This window comes from Typha angustifolia, chromosome 11 (genome assembly GCF_048772165.1).
Source record: "Typha angustifolia cultivar Huaian chromosome 11, ASM4877216v1, whole genome shotgun sequence".
NCBI lineage: Eukaryota > Viridiplantae > Streptophyta > Magnoliopsida > Poales > Typhaceae > Typha > Typha angustifolia.
The window spans coordinates 15,897,184-15,910,785 of NC_133249.1; the positions used below are offsets into that span (position 1 = coordinate 15,897,184).

Below are 13,602 nucleotides of genomic sequence, written 5' to 3' on the forward strand. Positions count from 1 at the left end.
TAAAATTGAGGCGTTCCCGGCCATAGGAAGAAGGCCTGCCCCTCTCGATCCCTCTCCGGCTGCGGCGGCGAAAGGCCTCGACGAGAGCAAGCGGCAGGTGCCGAGCTGCCCGGATCCGCTCCACAACAGGTAGTACCACCACTGTGGAACTTTCACATAAGATCTCCTTTCTCCTTACATGCACGCATGCATGAAGAGCAAAAGAGACGAGCAACTATAGAAGGCTTTGTATTGGTAGAATCTCCCATCATATATCTATCTATATATCTATATATATATAAATAGACTTATATGCTTTTGGCTTCTTCTTTTTTTGTTGGGCATGTTTGTAATCATAAACGGGAGATTCTTGTCATACATTGTCTTGCTTAATTTATGAAAAAAAGAGAGACTTTTTTTTGTTCTTGTATCTTTTTTCAAGATCTTTTTCCCTTTTAATTTTCTTTTTACTTTTTTTTTTAATAGAAATTTAAGAAGTACTAAAAGTAGGATCTAAAATGGTTGAAGGGAAGATTGACTCCCTTGCTGCTGCTGCTGCTGCTCCTCCGTATTATCGTATCTTGAGGCCTTACATGGATATCTATCCGTAGCAAAGCGTCCGCATAGAATTCACTCCCCTCTGCAACTGCGAGTACTGTCTCGTTCGTACACTAATTTTAGGATCAGATGAGCAGCGGAACCCGCGTACGAGCTTCCGCATACATCCCCTCTGCGAAGGGTATCGGCTGGCGTTCAATTTTGGCTCGTTTCCGCATAGACTTATCTATGCGGCATTGAGTCAGAGGTCAGGTGATGACACGGAGGATGATGCGGGAGATTTGTCGGCTAGCGGTTTGGATTGGAATCTCGTTGACCTTTTTGTCTCAGGGCATTACTCCGTTAGAAATTATTTTACTCCGACGGGCTTTGAATTGCCACGTAGGTCAATCGAATTAATCTCCGACGGGCTTTCATTATATTACACTTCCATTTATTTTATTTAAAATTTAAAATAATAAGTAAATTTAACTAATTAGCTAACTTGATTGATTCGACCCACGTAATCGAAGGACCAAAAAATTCTCAGACCCTAGCAAAGGAAGCTGTTAGGGCTGCCTTCGTTTGTTCATTAGTCATGGGCTCAAAATTTGTTTGAAGCAGGGTTCATTTAACTTCAATTAAATTACATCTACAAATTGGTCTTAGATGCAGGCAAAACCCATGTGATTTTATTTGGGCACATCATTGATGGCACCAAGTTGACCGTTTTATTTATTTTCTTTCCTGCATGATTAGAGTTCAACGCATAACCAGTGTATTGTCACACATTTAACGACATACTCAAACCGATCATATGACTATAAGTTTAATGAGAAAGTTACACTTTACCCTATTATAGTTTAGCCCAATTATATGAAACTTTTATATACTTTTGATTTAAGTTTTTAAATCTCCACCACTCAGTGATATAGACTAAAATGCAACTATTAGTCTATCTTTAACAAGAAGGTGAAGTAATATTTTGTTTTTCTACATAATAAGCCACAAGTGAACAATATCTTCCTTTTGGTGGGAAAGGTGCTTATGTAATATAAATATAATATTATAGTGGAAAAACTTGATTAATGATTAGTATCATCAAATATGATTAAAAAAGTAACAATTGCATTGTATCTCAAATCACAAAAGACTTAAATGCTTAAGTTGAAAGCATGCGAAGATTTCTTATAATTTGGCTAAACCACAATAGGTATTTTTTAAATATATATATATAGGTTAACAAAATATCATAAGACATCTTACATCTTTACTCAAATAATTAAATTTATTCCTCTCATGTACAGGTAGTGTCAAAGGCTAATGAGATAGTGCTCAAATAATTAAAAGGGTTTATAAATTATAATACACTGAGTGTTATAGAATTCAAATCCCAACAACATTAGTTTAACTTAGTAGACCATTAAATGCCCAATTCTGTTGAGAAAACTAAAGTAAGGGTAGTGTGAAATATATGGATGGGTTGATTGGGAGTAGATTAGCTGATGAAAGAAACTATAGTAAATACTATTGTAAAGATTAACAAAGTGTTGTTTCAGAACGTTCTAGAGCAAGTAGGTGAAATCAATTTGATGAGGAAAATGAGGAGTGGGGATTAATTAAACCTTCATCATGATTCCTTCTACTCTAACTATGAATTTAGTAAGGCCTACTTTAAGACCATAGGACAATAATTTAAATTTTGCACATCAAACTCCTATGACCTTATTCAATGTTCCAAGGTTACTATATCCGCAAGTTGTTCCTTAAACGAGGGATGCAATATTGTACGGTTTTGGTTGGATCCAAGTCTTCTTCTGAGGCTACCACATGTGGGAAGAACATTGTGAAGACCACACGCCGACTTATTTAATCACTTTAGTTAAACAACTTTTGGAACAAATAGGTGTTAGAGAATCTTGGATGATCTCATGATTAACCTAAAAGAAACATAAACTTTTGTTAATAGAGAGAGAGAAAGAGGAAGGGGAATAATAGAGATTATTAAAGTTTAAGAAGCAACAATTATATATATATATTTATATATTAAAGCTTTCCTGGTGTGACTAACTTTTGTCAATTATATTATATAATGTAGAAGAAAACAAGTCGTTAAGAATTATATATATGATGATGCCAACTTGAGATGAATTTTCTACAAACATATTGAAAGCCATTTTAAGAATGGTCTTTCTAAAATCTCATTTTCTGTTGGTCAACGAAATGTTTAGTGCTTATCATTATGACGCAAAGAAACCAAAAGATGCATCACATTTAATTTTAATTTGTGTGTTTGAACATTTTCGTAGAATATTTCTATTTTACTCTCAAGAATTGGGATTCTTTGTCTAGTATCTATGAATTCATGATCTTCTATCTAGTTAGGATAAAAACACAGGCATTCATAAGATCAAGTTAATTAGGAAACCCCTGAAAAGAAAAAGAAAGAGAACATCAACGCAGGGATTTATTATATATATTATGAGATGGATTAAAGTTGCTAAAATCCATAAAACATGCAACCTCTACAACAAACTAGCTCGTTTAGGATCTTCCTATTGATCTCCTCTCGCCGGTTTCAAATAATTATACTCGAATCCGAGGGTCAGGTCCAATCCCACCACCTCCTCCTCTTCCTCCTCCTCCTCGCTCAAGTGAGATGCCGCCTCCGGCCGCCGCTTAGACCGGGCCGTGGCTCGGCTCTTGGGCACCTTGTCGGCGTCGTGGCGGATGTCGCACGCGACGGGCACGAGCGCCTCGCCTCGAAGAACAGCCTGGACGGCGGCCTGGCACGCGTCCCACTTCCCCGACCAGAGTAGACCCACCGCGCCGTAGATCGGATTCACCACTCGGCCGCACGCTTCGTAGAGCAGCGATCGAAATACCGCTGCAAATAATAATAATAATGATAATAAATAAAACATGGCTCAATTCAAACTTGATCCCATTCCAGGCCACTTAGGAAAAAAACACAAACGAACTAACCGGGTCGGAGGTTTTGGGGCCCGGCGTCGATGAGGTTGACGAGGCCGGCGCGGCCGTAGAACTTGGCGAGGAAGACGGTGGCGTTGGCTTGGGCCTCCGGGTTCTTGATCCACTGCAGGCACGGTCGTATACTGCAGTCGTCGCTGCATCCCTTCCGAAGTACTCGACATCCATTGCAGCTCATCCTCATCTTCTCCTTCTCCTTTTCCTCTAAATTTTGGAATCTTTTAAAGTCGGCACAGAGAGAGAGAGAGAGAGAGAGAGAGAGAGAGAGAGAGAGAGGAATGGAGAGTATATAACGTAAAATAATTAAGTTGTTGGAAGATGGAATAGTGTTAGGTTTGTGGGTTATTTTGTCATTAAGCTACCCCAACTTGCAGGTTATGAATGGAATACTATATACATATATATAACTATATATCTATCTATCTATAAACATTAATCTCAGAGCACGTTTTATTTTATTGAAGAATTATTCATAAAGAGAAGTACTATGAACAGAGGCAGTGTAGGTGCGTGGCATCCACGTGCGTATACCTATCAAGCTTGTGAAGTGAGAACGATGGATTCTGGAAAGAAGGAAATAGAGAAGTAAAGGAGGAGAGCATTCACGTACGTAAATTAATGTCTTCAACTTTGCATGCAACCCCCGTCTTTTTTCTTCGTTGTCTAACATACTATATATATATTCTAATCATAGAGAGAGACTATATATATATATATATACTGATTGCCCCCCTTAAATCTAAAATTCTAATAGGAAATCTAAACTTTGTTAGATAGGTTATATTCCCTTTTGATACGTACGTATCATACTTTTAATTAGATTACTGTAGCAACTAATAGTGTCACAAGTACAATTAGAGAAATTGGCCTCCTAAACAAAATTTCTACATGAACAATTAATTACATGTGGAAAAACTGTGGGGACTTCCCACCTACACCCACTTGGGTTATTCCATCAACTTGGAGAAAGAAATAGACTTAAAAACCATCTAAAAAAAATATATGATTGTTGTCTTCTCTAACCCTTCACTATTGGGCGAATTCATTGTACACATGAAAGAATATTAGATTAATTAAGAAATGCATACATATGCATATGAGATAATATATAGTTTGGAGTTAAAATTAGATGCCAAGTGTATTTAATTTAAACAGACCTATAAGAATTTCATACAAGTGCATGGGATTCTCAATATTTCTCAACTTTAACTTCACCATGACTTCACATTTAATCACATGCTATCAAGTGCATTGACTTGAAGAAATAACTCTCTAGATTTCCTAGATGATTAGCGATATATAAACAAATAAATATAGCCCATTTAATATCAATACTCTCCAATAGTTTAACCCTACATGGTTAGTCAAAACGAGAGATTAAGGTTACATTTTGGAATCATGTAGTACCACTTTGATGATTAATTTCCAAGATAGAGGCCATAAAAAAATCTAAAATTAAATTATTAACTAAAGCAACAAGTTAGATTACTATTTTCCAGGAGGCCATTCACTACTTTGTACAATCCAAAGGATTTAAAAAAGGCTGCCACGAAAAAGAAATGCCATAAAAGAAGATGGTGGTATCCAATTTGCAAATAAAATAGATGTACAAAGTTTTATGGGTTAAATTATTTCCATGGAAGGACACATTTTTTTTTTCAATTTTTATTATGCAACTTGGCCAGCTTGCATGCATCAAATTAAGAGCCAACTGAATCCTAATCCGAGCAACAGGGACAAGTTGTTTGCCAAAGTTTAAAATCGACCCCCTTCTAAGCTTAAGTTCATAGGGAACAGCTGATATTTATTCTATAGAACTTAACCTAATCTTTGGATTGGAGACCCTTTTATCATTGCACAGGATTTGCACATATTTATGACAATAAATTTAAAGGTTTTATTTTTTTTGATGAAAAATCTGAAGGTTAGGGTAATTCGTTTAATGTACTTGTAAAAATATAATAAATAGTCTGATAAATAAAAGAGCGCGGAGAAGGAGTGATAATAAATTTGAAGCTCAATTTCGAAAACCTCTCCTTTTCATATATCTATTACTATAGATTCCTTTTAAGATTTATTATATATATATATATGTTTGATTATAATTTTTTTCACTATATTCTAATTTGTATTGAAATATCCTCTTTCTTTCATAGTTAAAAAAAAAAAGAAAAGAAATACTGAAGTTTTTAATGTTACCCAAAGGATTTTTGGGCCCATTTTCAAGTCTATAGCCCATGGGCTTCGAAGAATGCCATGTATCCTAGTTGCATGAGATACCTGCAACCAGAAATGTAGACAATCGCGTGTAAGAAAATATCACACACACCGAGCCCCGTGTGATGGCACACCTTATCCGCATAGCTTCTCGTCGGCAAAACCTCAAGCATATGGCGTTCACTACCGCCAAGCTCTCCGAGCTCCCTTTCCACCACCACCACCACCTCTCGCTCTGCCCCCGCCCTTCTCTCTCCATTCTCCGATTCCGCTTAGGCCTCCTTTTCTCCTCCTCCGCCTCCTCTTCTTCCTCGTCCTCGTCTTCCTCCGTCCGCATCACTGACAGAAACACTAAATCTGACCCAAGAATTCCCCCTCCCCCTCGCGGCTCTCGTTCCCCTTCTTCTCCCTGGCTCCAGAAGTGGTCTCCTCCCGACCCTCCGCCGCCGCCGCCTCCGGAGAAGAGTTCTCCCTCCGCCGCCGGATCCATCGAGAGGATCGTCCACCGCCTCCGCAATCTCGGCCTCGACGAGGAAGATGAGGCAGAGGAGGAGTTGCCGTTGGGTGGAAACGAGAAGCTCGGGGAATTGCTGGAACGCAGCTGGAACCGCCCCGACCAGCTACCGTCGAATTTTGATCCGACGGTACTTCCCTGGGAGAGGGAAGAAATGGCGCGGGGTGGGGAGGAGGGAAAGGAGTTAAAGAGGAGGCGGTTAAAGGCGCCGACTTTGGCGGAGCTGACGATTGAGGACGAGGAGTTGAGGAGGTTGCGGCGGCTAGGGATGACGCTGAGGGAGAGGATTACAGTGGCTAAGGCCGGGGTCACGCAGGCATTGGCAGAGAAGATACATGACGTTTGGAGGAAGTCGGAACTCGTGCGGCTCAAGTTTCACGAGGACCTCGCCCATGATATGAAGACCGCACATGAGCTTGTCGAGGTTGGCAATGATCTATTTTCATTCGATTCTCGCGTTAAATTTACTAAAGTTGCCAATTGAAGACTTAGTAATCGGAATGCAGTTGAAATTTAACTTGAAATAACTAGAAATTGAATGCCATATTGAAGATGTAGCCTTAATAGTTAGTATTCAAAAAGACAAATAGCGTTGGCAAGAGGTTTTGTGTTGGCAAGAGGTTTTGTGTGCAGTTCTCCTTATCACTGGTGGAAATGAAGTAATGCGATGATTTCTTTTTTTTTTAATTTTTTATCTTGAAATATTACTGCGTTATGTACAAGCATGTCCTAATTGAAGTGAGTCACATTTTGCAAGTGTTGTCGAGGTATATTCTTTAGACATAAAAAGATGTTGAAACTTTTCTAATACCAACAACGTCATTATATGTTTGTCCATGAGCCTTTGCATTTCTGTACAATTTCTGAAACTTTGAGCTGCCTCTAATTCAACTCACTCTCACTCTCTAATATATCTGTATATGTTTATCCATTTATCTATATAAAGCATTGAACTTATAATCATATATATATGAATGTGTGTATGTATGTATATATGTATATATGTATGAGATTGCTTACTAGGTACTTTCTTTGCTGATCAGCGTCGGACTGGAGGATTGGTTATATGGAGATCAGGAAGTGTTATGGTAGTTTATCGAGGGACTAATTACAAACGCCCTTCCAGATCTCAATCTTTAGAAGTCAAATCCACTTCCAGAAATATATCACATGAAGGTGATACCTTATTTATTCCAGATGTCTCAGGTGCAGCTAAGATGGATGAAGATGATAATCAGGTGACGGTGTCAACTGCTGAAAAGGCCAAGGTATCTAAATTGAGCCTTGAGTCTGCTGAAAGCATGACAGAGGAAGAAGTTGAATATAATAGGATGCTTGATGAGTTGGGTCCTCGTTTCGTTGATTGGTGGGGAACTGGTATTTTACCCGTAGATGCTGACTTGCTGCCCCAAACTATTCCTGGCTATAAAACACCATTTAGAGTTCTTCCTACTGGAATGCGACCAAGGCTTACTAATGCAGAGATGACTAATTTGCGAAAGTTGGCAAGAGCTCTTCCTTCTCATTTTGCTCTCGGTACTGCTTTATTTTTTATTCAACTGACATATCATTCTTCTCCTTTTTAGCTCCTGCTTTACTAAGACAGTTCCTTTTTGGTGTGAAGGAAGAAACAGACACCATCAAGGCTTGGCAGCTGCTATTCTTAAGCTTTGGGAAAAGAGTTTAGTAGTGAAAATAGCTGTCAAACGTGGGATTCAGAATACAAATAATAAGCTGATGGCTGAAGAACTTAAGGTTTGCATTTCTGATTTCTTCAGTATTTCCTGACCTTTGATATGCTACAATGCTCTATTGAAATTCGGTCTGTTGGTTAGCATCATTTAGCGGATGTACGGAAACAAAATTATTCTTCAGTTAAAAATTACAATAAGCTATTTCAGAATTAATTGTTTTCTTTTCACAAGTATTACCTTACGTTTGGACTTAACAAAAATAGCTTTGTTTCTACATAACTTTTTCTTACCAAAGGATCATTCCTTTACAGCTTGTACTAAGTCAAGCTGTCAGATTTCTGGAGTTGGTTGGGTTTTTTTTCAAACTGTATCTACTGTATCATGTAAATTTGTCAGATATTTTATTTGGCTTGAGATTAGGTAAATCGACCTTCTACGAACAAACATATCAAGGTTCTCTTGCTACTGAGTGCGAAGTGCATTGGTAGCTGCTTAAAGATTGAGGAAGGAACATATGCTTGCACACACATATATAACATTAGAGGATAACAACTATGAGAATCTAATCACAAACAGATGTAGCATTAGAAGATGATGAGTATGAGAAGCCAACCACAAACAGATGTGGCATTAGAAGACGATTAATATGAGAAGCTAATCACAAATAGATGTGGCATTAGAAGATGATTAGTATGAGAAGCTAATCACAAATATATGTAGCATTAGAAAATGACATTAGGAATAATAAACTATACATGTCCACACTTGACTTACCAAATTTCACCTGTTTGGGCATTTTACTTCTCACCAAACTTAATTTCATTTGCTTTTGACTTTAGAAATTTATTAGTAATACCTGAGCTCATATACCACTCAACAGTTAAAAATTACTCTATCAATTGATACGGGGAATATCATGGATGTGCCTCCTGTACCATCTGGATACTTTGTCGACATATACTCGCTGTCCACGCCAGATCCAAGGCTGGCATGGCAACTCATACTCCATGGCTGAAATTATCTTTATTTAGCTTTATTGTATACTTGTTTCTGCATTATATTGTGCAAGTTATTTTACTGAAAAGAATTGGAAAGCCAAATTGTCAGTAAAATTTCTGAATCCACGTTTCAAGGCAGATTGTCATTAAATTGGTTTACTTTATTCAGAACCTCACAGGAGGAATATTGCTTCTCCGAAACAAATATTACATTGTTATTTATCGTGGGAAAGACTTCCTTCCAACATCTGTGGCTGTTGCTCTGGCTGAAAGGCAGGAATTAACTGACGATATTCAGAATATAGAAGAGAAAACAAGAAACATCACAGTTGAGGAATCTTCTGCAAAAAAGTTCAATGGGCATGCCCTTGCAGGCACTTTAGCTGAATTTCAGGAGGCTCAGGCGCGATGGGGAAGAAATATAACCAAGGAAGAGCAAGAAAAAATGAAAGAAGAAGCTTCCAGATCTGAAAAGGCCAAATTATTCAAGAAAATTGAACATAAATTTTCAATTGTAAGCCACTTATCCTTTATGCCTGGTTAACTAGTATTTCCTAGCAGAATGTGGCACAACTCAGAAAGGAACTTTTATTTTTTTGTGGAGATAAGATTTCAAAAATCCTTATAAATTTCAGTTGTTCCATTTTCCAGTCCTACCCTGTCCTAGGTACTTTACTCTGTTTATGTTGTTTCAGGCTTTCAGCTATTGTTTTTGTTTCTTTTTCTCTCAACTTTCACTGTGATATGATATTGTTCTCCCGCTAAGATGCATTTGTTATTTACTCATGTTGCTTGCTTGCCTCTATATTTTGCAGGCCCAGGCAAAAAAAATGAGAGCAGAGAGATTGCTTTCTAAAATTGAAGCATCCATGGTGCCTGTCAATCCATCTGATGACCAAGAAATGATAACTGATGAGGAGCGTTCTGTTTTCCGGAGGATTGGTTTGCGAATGAAAGCATATTTGCCTCTTGGTAAGTATCTATTGCATTTTACAGAAAGATTTCCATCCTATAGGCTAATTATTTATCTCAATTTGGTTTTAGGGATTCGTGGTGTTTTTGACGGTGTCATTGAGAACATGCACTTGCATTGGAAACATAGAGAACTGGTGAAACTCATCTCAAAGCAGAAGACACTCTCATTTGTTGAGGACACAGCACGGTTATTGGAATATGAGAGCGGCGGGATATTAGTTGCAATCGAAAGAGTTCCCAAAGGTTTTGCACTTATTTATTACCGTGGAAAAAATTACAAGAGACCCATCAACATGAGGCCCAGAAATCTTCTAACGAAGGCTAAGGCATTAAAACGTGCAGTTGCAATGCAACGCCATGAGGTTGGTATTCCAATATTACTCCTATGGTACTTGTGCTTGGATCACGTATCCTAGGAACAATTTCTTCCGAAGATCCTTATAATTTATAACTAATAGTTCCTATATTCTTAGCTGTAATTTAAACTTTGATGACTTATGCAGGCCCTTAGTCAGCACATAATGGAACTGGAAAGAAAAATAGGACAGATGGAACTTGATTTGGTAAGTATCCAAATTGTATGTTACAACAGTAGGAAATTTGATGGCATTCTCTGTCTATTTGGTTGATGGACCGGTTTCTGATTGGTTCTGACATATATCATAAGTTTTTCGCTTTCAGCTATGTTACAGTCTGTAACTCTAATTCTTCCATCATTTATGCCTGTTTGTTACTGAATCTTTATTTTGATTTTATTTGTTCAGTAGTTGAAATTTTACTCGAACTGAATGTTCTGATGGAACATGCAACATACTTGACTAGATATTAGTTCTTGTGACCATTATTGGGCTTTACAGTAATTAAAGATAGATGGGTCCAACTAACACTCATAATTACTTAAAAGGTAGCAAGTAGGATACTAATAGAGTTATTATGTTACAATGTAGGACAGACAATCAAACAGGGAAAGGGCAATAAAGTTGAGACGAAGACAGCGGCAATGTATATCCCAGAATTTTGTTTTGGAGTTAGATCATTAGACATGGATGTAGTATGCCAATTATATGATAGTTTTGTAATAGTCAATGTTTCAATTTCAACTACATTGAACTGAATATTTACTATATCCAATTTAACTTGACCTTCCTTTTTCATTTGGCTTGCCAGATTAATGACAACCAATGTGTGCGCTCCTAGCTTAATTTCCTTGTTGACGAGCAGGAGCTGTCTGAGTTTCTTTAGGCCAGTGTAGATTTAATCTCCTTTCATAGACTGATTTTATCTGGATGTAAAATATAAAGATAAAGACAGATTTCTATAAATTGATGGTAGTGGATGGGCTTACTGCTTATGGGTTTGAGTGATGCCCTGAACTTCCTTTGAAGGTCAACCCCCTGCTGCGGTAGTGTGGTGTCCTGTTGAGTTGCTTTTAGATTCATACAGCTGTTATTATTCTTCATGGTTTAGGAGTTACTGGTAGCATTTCCCACATTGCTGCATTATCCTTTGCACAAGCTGGGAGCATGTTATCCAAGAGTTCTCATCTTTTGTTTTAAAATTTATCACTCTTAATCCACAATTCTGTTATATTCTTTTCTGGCTCTAAGTGACTAATTGCTCGAATGATATCTTGAACCAACCACAGGGTATCTCAGGAGAGGATGGAGGGACAAAGTTTTCACAAGAGAACTCACTCAGTACATCTACCTCAGGCAGTCAGGTAATCATTCTTGTGTGACCTTTGCATGTGTTTCAATAATTTAAATTGTTTTTACATATACATTTGGATTGGAGATGACGAGGCTTTTTCTGGGTTGAAGGATGATGTTGAAGACAATGATGATTCTGATGATGATGTTGATGCCGATACTGATGATGATGAGTGGTAGCTATGACTACAATGGTGATGCATATTCAGAATTTTTGTAAAGCCTTCCTAGAAAATGATATGAATAGCTGGGCATCATTGGCGAGTATCCAAAAGAGGATGCATTCTTCACCCAACGCAAAGGTACTACGACTTGTTCCCCTTTTTCTTTTCTGTTCTACTTGAAACTAGTCTTGCACAAAGTCTGATAAACATGGAAGCATGTTCATTTCCACATTTATTTTTCATTTATGAATGTTCAGACCAGGATAATGATATCACTTATTATTTCAATTTATTGCATATATCTGAATCATTCCTAGTAGTTGGTTTTCTGTGAACTTGTAATCTAGGATTGCCTCATCCAAACTGATTTCTTTTCTGGATTCTTCGAAGATTTTAGAAGAAAGATAACTGGGATGGAAGTTGTTACTTTAGAAGTCATCAGTAACTAGGCACCAATATCTGGAAGGTTGATTTTAGCTAAATAGCTGGTTGATGTTCGTGAATTCATCCTTGGAGCTGTCTCAGATTACTATGTTGCCTCAGGTGATCTGCAGATGGGGAAGAACTTTTTAGTGAGGCTTATTTTAGTTGCCTATAGGATTCAAGCAAAAAGATCAGACTTCCCTCATAATTACAACAATGCTTTCCAAAGCTTAGGTTACGACTGACTGATTGCTCTTGAAGTAGAGCTGAAAACTGGAAATATAACACATTTGTATTGCATAGAAGATCTTTACTGGAAATGTAACACGATTGTATCAATAGAAGATGATTAGAAACCTTTTGTTGGAGGCCTTCTGGCGAAGAGAAACTTTGATGCATAATCATCTCCTAATGCACCAAAGTTTTCATAAGAGTCTTTTTGTCCATTTCACATTGGAAAGTGCAGCTATAGTAGATCAGGTTCGTCTGTGTTGTTTCCATTCTATACATAAAAGAAATAATAAAGGATGGTAGTAAAGACTAACAAAATTTACTTTGAGCTGATGCAGCTAACCATGTGAGCTGCATGGAGGCAAAGGTAGGCCAAGCAACAACAAGAAAGAAGCCTTTAGTTCCAAAATGTTTAGGGTCGAATATACGAATTGTTTCCTTCCCTCATTCAATTGATGTAAGGAAAATTTAATATGGAAGTCTTCTCATAGATTTCTTGACAAGTTTTATGCTAGCTGTCAAGCTAGTAAAGTAATCTTCCTCTATCCAGGCTAGAACTGGCTGTTTGAAGACATGAGTTAGATTACATTTTCGTTGGTTTCATTTGAACACATTTTATGCGAAAACCCTGGTTCGATATGTTGTTTTAGAATGCTTACAATAAAAGGGTTCTCTATTAATGTGCCATTTTCTACTGCTGTGCAAGTACGGCATGCATCTGGTGTATTTCTCAGTTGTTCCTTCTCAATTTCTTTTTATTTATTTTCATTTCTAGAGAAATGATGAAAACCTTATATCATAATTAAATAATTTGATTTTAAAAATAACACTGGTTACCTTTTCTTAATGCACAGGTTAATCAATGTTTTGTTCGCTAACATGGGAACTCGATTTTTCTGGTGCTGATTTCTATTCCCACAAGCTAGTTCATTGTCTGAAGGTTCTCGCTCTTGCCTGCAATTTTCATCCTTCTCTGTATGCTGCCCATCTCGGGGGATTAATTCAAACTAGCTGCCATCTTTATATCAATGATCAGAATGAGATGTAATTACTTGCATTTTTAGATTACCCTCCCTGTCTGTTATGCTGTATCTTAGTCAGAAAGGAACCGGAAGCACCAATTTTCTTCAGTTGTTTATTTAATTGTCATAAAGATGTCCCTCTCTGTTA

At 37.5% G+C, this 13,602-nt stretch overlaps 2 protein-coding genes across 2 annotated transcripts; one reads left to right on the top strand and one right to left on the bottom strand.

Moving 5' to 3' along the window:
- Positions 1-2,975: 2,975 nt before the first annotated feature.
- Positions 2,976-3,747, bottom strand: LOC140771111 (LOB domain-containing protein 40-like). Its single transcript, XM_073112512.1, has 2 exons — positions 3,502-3,747; positions 2,976-3,403 (listed from the first exon to the last, which is right to left on the bottom strand). Exons 1-2 carry the CDS (start codon positions 3,689-3,691, stop codon positions 3,072-3,074), a joined length of 522 nt encoding a protein of 173 aa, XP_072968613.1. The 5' UTR covers positions 3,692-3,747; the 3' UTR covers positions 2,976-3,071.
- Positions 3,748-5,825: 2,078 nt separating this feature from the next.
- On the top strand, positions 5,826-13,602 carry LOC140770216 (CRM-domain containing factor CFM3, chloroplastic/mitochondrial). The gene is made up of 10 exons (XM_073111281.1): positions 5,826-6,662; positions 7,282-7,774; positions 7,863-7,993; positions 9,100-9,444; positions 9,746-9,902; positions 9,975-10,267; positions 10,409-10,468; positions 11,551-11,625; positions 11,726-11,916; positions 13,287-13,602. The coding sequence occupies exons 1-9, from the start codon at positions 5,850-5,852 to the stop codon at positions 11,792-11,794; spliced, it is 2,436 nt and encodes an 811-aa protein (XP_072967382.1). The 5' UTR covers positions 5,826-5,849; the 3' UTR covers positions 11,795-11,916; positions 13,287-13,602.